Genomic DNA, 6,338 nt, shown 5'->3' on the forward strand with positions numbered 1-6,338 from the left:
CTCTAACTGTCCAATGGTTGCGATCTCTGAAATACAGCTGTCGATACACTTTGGGACGATCTGGAACAAAGCGTACTTTGTAAACCAAAGCGTATTAGGGGTGCGCGTGATTATGCATGGAACTACAAACAAATCATGCATCTTCACCCTCACTGTTCAGACACCGATATGGACCATGATAATATGGCAAGCAATCGGAATAAAATGACCCTAGTAACTTTGTATGACACCGAAAATATGCAAACCCTCACGATTCTGGAGCAAACCTTGGCGAAATTCATCCCTGCATCAATTACCAGCCATTTAACTTGGCGCACGAACATCATTCAAAGGTAGAGCGAGCCACTGACATGTATTTTGTGCGACGCAGCGGCCACTTGACCTGAGAATAATAGCGTTGCAAAGGCGAATCCCCTGTCGCATGCTCTGATCGAAGCAGACGACAAACGCGAGCAGACGACGGCTTGGCCGACAGGCACAGCTTGTGATTGGTTGTGAAGCAATACCGTCTACATCAGCTCACTCCGTGACGTTGCCAAAACACTTCTTTCATGTGGCACGCCTGTCCTGTTCGTCATATCACCCCCCTCGCACATAAGAGAAATTTTTTTCACGCCGTGAAAATAGTGCAAGTACTTTCTAAGAGCTCTCTTACGTGCGGTGCAGTTGTCGTAAACAACATGGCGTCGTAAACAGCATATCGGTCGGTGCGACTTTCAGCAAATGCTTCTCGCACGAGTTACTTCAGCGTTTGACCGGATGTGTTGTGATTACGGCAGCTCTTTCAGTGCGTGTGAGCAGTGCGGAAAGCTGTGGCAGTGCAATGGTGTACGGTGAAGCGCAGCGAAGCCTGTGCGTCGGTGTGGTTATCAAGCGGGGATCGGCGTCGATGTATCGACGGCAACTAGCACTCGAGAAGCCTGCAATGTGTGTTTGTGTGCTGGTAACAGTTCGTTCGCTTGACTTTCCAGTCTCTCAGTTGGGTGATGTGCGACATTTCGGATTGACAGCGTTTTGACACGTTACTTGAGTGACCCCAAGTACGTACGGAAACGTATGAACTACGCGCTCGGTTCTTGCTTCGCCACTAGTTAGCCCGTACGCTTCTATTTACTTGAGAGCAATGTACTGTTCGGGAGTGAAACGATGTTCGTTGTGAACAGTGGTGCTGTGTTGACGTTCCAAGACTTGTGAACAAGCTGTGCTCGTGTGACCGAAAATTGAAAGACAGCGTTGATAACTGTTTTGCCCGGCGAAGTTGTGGTGGGGCAGCTTGGCGCTTTTGTTTATTAAGTCGTCACTTCTCCTTTTTGTGATAACCATAGTCCTAGCGCTGTGATGTGATCAACCAAAACTGCGAGATGCTACATTTTGTTGTGGATCGTGTTACTTTGGAAGCGCGCCTAGACTGTTCTTCGGTAACAACTTGAGAGTTCTATGTGGCAGCGAGAGCCCGTGAACGTTAAGCTTCCCTTCGGCCCCCAGAAAAAGCAAAGATTTCACCGGTGCCTTGCTTTGGATGAAGTTGTAGGCCAATATCGCCTAACTACAGGTTTCCGAGTTCGTCTGGCCATCGTTTTTCACGGCACTAGAGCCTTGACAACAGCCGGTCATGGCCAGTTCTTACACTTTATCAATGGACGTGCACGCCTGGCCAGCCCTTCATTGCTGTCATTGGCAGCTTCCAGTCTGCAGATGCCCTTTGCCTGTTGGCCGTACTTGGTTCCTCATGACACCGATGGCTACTAAATGCTGCCATCGGTGAGTTCACCTTGCAGAACTAAATTTCACCAGTACTCTAATTCACGCAGTTCTATAACGTGTGCAAGTTTTTAAGCCCATCAGATGTAATGTTTCTCTATGGTAAGTTGAAGCATGAAAAATATACTACTACTGTTATATACAAACATATATTATGGAGCAAATACATAAAAAGTTTTTTGTGATTTGATACAAGTGAGCTCTTGTTTGATTATGAGGTTGGGCCTGTCGATTGACCACGTTTGCTAGTTGGAAAGTTAATGTGAAGTTATTTTTCAGAAGCCAGGTTGCACTTAAAAAATTTATGTTATTTTGGAAAATTAGTTCTATAGACGATTACCACTGTGCTAGTACTATACTTCAGTAGTACATATATATAGCGGTACGTAAATTTTACATGAGGCTTCAGTTTATTTCAAAGTGATTATAGCAGATTTTGGTCACTTTAACGAAGTGATAGCTTCCTCAAATAAGTATTAGAAGTGAGTGCTTTTAATGATTTTTTTAAATATCTCGTTTTTGGCTCTTCACAGATCGCAGAGATTGGTTTGTTAAGGTCCTGTGATGCATCGGTTGCACATTCTGGCACATCAATCCTCATCATTACATGGAGCACCTGTACAAAAATAGGAAGGACACGTTCTCCCTAACTATGCAAGCCTATGTCACTGCTGGCACTGTTATCGTTCAGCGGATGTGGCGTGGAAGCATGCATGGCACCCTCATCTGGAAGGACTGCGATCTGCTTGGGAGCTTCGAGCGCACAAAACTGCCTAACGGCTGGCTGCAAGGTTAGTTTTTCTTTAATACATACGATTACGTGAACACCACTTACTGTGCACAAATTGAAAACCCAAGCATGGTTGCTTTCAATGGATATCTGTAATATTCTTACACATAATTCTTATTCAACATTTATAGAACTAAATTGCAAGATAATTGAGAATGTTGAAAGCTGAAAGCCTGCAGCTTATGAATGAAACTCCAATAATCTGAGGCTCAAAAGCTTGTGCTTTGAAACGAGCACAAATACTTTGATTCCTTATTGAGCTCTCGAGCTTGTGACTCCCTCTGTGGATCAAGTGCTCTGGAAGGAAATAGCAAGTGGGTGAAAATTGCCTGGCTGTTCACAACTTGTAAGGAGAAAGACCTATTGAAGAAGCTTCAGATGACATAGGGCCAGTAACTGCATCTTTTACCTAATGTAGCTTTTTCTCTCTCAGTGCTGTTGCTTATGTTTCAGCCGAACATGTTCACCACGATTGCATAGTGATATATATTTTTCTACAAATTGTACCTGACCTAAGTATGCATTGTTGATCTGTAAAGGTGACGTTCAGTGTGTTTCAAAGCCATGGCTTCTCATTTCTCTGTCTGTGGCTAGCCTATTTCAGCAGCAGAGCGATGCAGCTAGCACACATGCAATCCAAGTCATGGAGCGCTCCTTTGGTGTTCTGTGCAGGACGCAGCATATCCATCCGGCAAGACACTGGTATCAACAATAATGGTGAGTGTTGGTGGCACCTGTAGGAGCCCGTTGTGTTTGTTGCGTATGATTATTTCCCCTGATGAAGTGCATTTTTGAAAGGTTTTCTTCATTTAGAATAATAGATGTCAGCAACAAGCACACTCATAATCCACAAGTTCTTTGTGTCTTCTAGACTGCCCATTTGCTCCTATACGCAGTACGGTGAGCTGGCTATGTTAGACAGCCTTAAAGTTAGGAACATTGGCTGTTGCGTTGTAATGCAGTCTAACTTGTATTTCTTAGTGAACTTATTTGTGGTCTGCTTCTCGCACCTAGTGTAAAGTCAAAATAGAAGAAACTTTATTGGCTTTTTATGTCTGGCAGAAGTTTCATGCCTTCATCTATAACATTGTAGTTTTGCTCTTGTATCATATTAAATAAATTTTCAGTCTTCACTGTTTGTGTGTGTGTGTGTTGAGGCTTGTCATTGGCTTCTGAAAATACAATATCTGTAAATATGAGCACATAATTGACAACTATACACTCTTGCATGTAGCATGGTTGTAACAATGATCTGTATTTTTCTAAGTTCCAGCAGTAACAAGGGGTTTGGTGCTCCACGGTCATGTACAGTGTATCAAGAACAGAGCACAGAAGACCAACAAGTATAAAGGGACTGCCAGTGACTGTTCTCCTGCTCAAAGTTTACAACAGCAGAAAGAGCACATTGTGATGTCAGGAGCAGCTGCTGCTTAACTTCTTAGCAGTGCATTATTCAGCAGTTCATTTGCTTGCATTCAAAATTATTTAAATTTTGCATGGAAGATACCAAACTATGACACTAATTTAAAGGCTGCTGTAGTGTTAGTGGGCAAATATTTTTGAGCTGAAGTTTTTAACATGTGTGTTAAGTGCCTGCGTGCCTCTACATTTACATGCCAGAAATCACAGCATCCATGGTCGCCAATGGTAACTGTGTCTGCATTCTTTGTAGTACAAGAACTAAAGCCATGGATGCAGTAATCATGTACTTAGTCGATGTAATCCTTCAGTGTACACTCATTTGTATAGCACCAATGATGCCATGAGTGTATAAGCTCTGGGAAGTGAATCTATGTGGATTATTTTATTTGGAAGGAAGTAGATTATCACTACTCCTAGTATATCTTAACAGAAGATTTTAGTGCTTGGGTATTATCCCACTGCCGGTCCGTCCTTCAACAGTCTACTTATCTACTGTGTAAGTGTAACTTTTTAAATGTATACTTTGCTCAGATAGGTTTGTTCATAATGTAATGCAAGTGACTTATCATCTATGCAGCTCTACTCAGAGTAGAAATAAAAGTACTTATTTTTATATGTAGCTATACCATGCATTCACTTGTGTTTTTCTAGGTGCCTGTACAATTGTTTAGCCCTACAAAAGTGCTGGTATACTCTAATATTGAATCTGGCATCTTAAAATAGTTTGTTAGTGGAAGTAAGAATGTGTTTACAATCATTATTACTATCCTCAGATGAACTGTGAAAACTCTGTGGAAGTTTATTTACAGTTTTTGAACGTTGTGAAGGCAAATGTTATGTTCTTTTATTGTGGTCCCTGTTTCATGCAAATGACACATAATTACGTTGCAGTGGCATAGTATTAGTTGTTATTTTACACATATGTGCTGAGCAACATCGCAGTTAAGGCCAGTAGCAAGACATACATGCAGTGCACTGGAGCATCACCTCACATAGTGTACAGTCTTTGCCCACCAGTAAACTCAATATTTTTCAAGCAGACTAATAGACAGCTGTATGGGAACTGTGTTGATGTGCAAACTTTGAAGTCTTCTTGAGGAGTGTTTTTCATCATTTTTGTCAAGTGAAGTAGCTACCCAAGGCCACAACTGGTGGGAATGTGGTGGTTTCCTCTCTCCAAAAGCACTCTTACCAGCTGCCTCAATGTTAGCATGGGGTGAATTCACGAACTGGAAAAATAATTGGTCTTTGTTTTCTTGGCCGAAAGAGTCGCTTCCACCGTTGAGCCACCACGACGCGCCAGAATAGAAACTTTTAGCTAAATAAAGTTGATTCTACTTTTGAGAAGTGTTTTGGGGAAACGAAATGGCACCTATAGCTGTCAATATAAACACTGTTTGCACCAAGGAGCTTAGTAGCTTATAATTGTATTATTCATGTTTTGTCTAGAATTTACTCGTGCTGTGCCAACTTTCAGCCCAAGTGTCCTAACATGCTTTGTTAATGGGTTGTGAATGAGCCAAGCTATCTAAATAAACAGAGTGATATTGCAGACATGTACAAAATATTGATGCACAGCCCTTTTCTTTAGCATGACATTGTCAAGGGCTTTATTCTTGTGTTTTTTATAAAAACTGCTTGTCACTGGGCAGCAGCAGAAAACTATGCATCAAGCTTTTGCGAGATAATTCGAGAAACACCGTGTTCAGACGTAACAGTGCCGGTGGATATCTCTCGTAAGTTACTTTCTGTAGTATATTCAAAATGAGTGTATTAGAATTGTTGTTTTATAGCCATTCATTTTAATATTTACACCTGAGTGTATGTATGTATGTATGGGTGTACATATGTATATGTGTGTGTGCGTATATGTATGTATGTATGTATGTATGTATGTATGTATGTATGTATGTATGTATGTATGTATGTATGTATGTATGTATGTATGTATGTATGTATGTATGTATGTATGTATGTATGTATGTATGTATGTATCTTTTAAATGAGAATCCGTTTATCATTGGTGAGTAAGTTTGGTAATGATTTGGCTGAATTTGCTTCTAGTTATTTCTCTTTTGAGCCATTATACATTTCAATTTGTTTTGTACTGCATAAAAATAAATGTAACCTTACACAGAATGTGTGTTCGAAGAACTTTCATTTACCAACCTACAGTCATGGGCAAGAAATTGGGTAAATTGGAACGAACCTGCGAAGATTAGTTTCGAGCATAGCTACTCTACATGGCATATCTCGTACACATTGCGTTGGTTGAATATGTCGATTTCAACCTTTCAATTTTAATCAGAATAAGCAAGCTATCACCCGTGGTTGTATATGTGTGTGATATTTATGCATACTGTGA

General features: G+C 41.0%; 1 protein-coding gene across 2 annotated transcripts; it reads left to right on the top strand.

The window, feature by feature from the left end:
• The first annotated feature begins 708 nt into the window (after window positions 1-708).
• Window positions 709-4,719, top strand: LOC142772059 (uncharacterized). 2 transcript variants are annotated; one of them, XM_075874159.1, is made up of 4 exons: window positions 709-1,761; window positions 2,295-2,552; window positions 3,224-3,268; window positions 3,825-4,719. In XM_075874159.1, the coding sequence occupies exons 2-4, from the start codon at window positions 2,369-2,371 to the stop codon at window positions 3,983-3,985; spliced, it is 390 nt and encodes a 129-aa protein (XP_075730274.1). In that variant the 5' UTR covers window positions 709-1,761; window positions 2,295-2,368; the 3' UTR covers window positions 3,986-4,719. The 2 variants fall into 2 exon arrangements, with proteins under 2 accessions (XP_075730274.1, XP_075730273.1); XM_075874158.1 differs by having other exon boundaries at window positions 710-1,761; window positions 3,819-4,719.
• The last annotated feature ends 1,619 nt before the right edge of the window (window positions 4,720-6,338 follow it).

Source organism: Rhipicephalus microplus, chromosome 9 (assembly GCF_043290135.1).
Source record: "Rhipicephalus microplus isolate Deutch F79 chromosome 9, USDA_Rmic, whole genome shotgun sequence".
NCBI classification, from domain to species: Eukaryota; Metazoa; Arthropoda; class Arachnida; order Ixodida; family Ixodidae; genus Rhipicephalus; species Rhipicephalus microplus.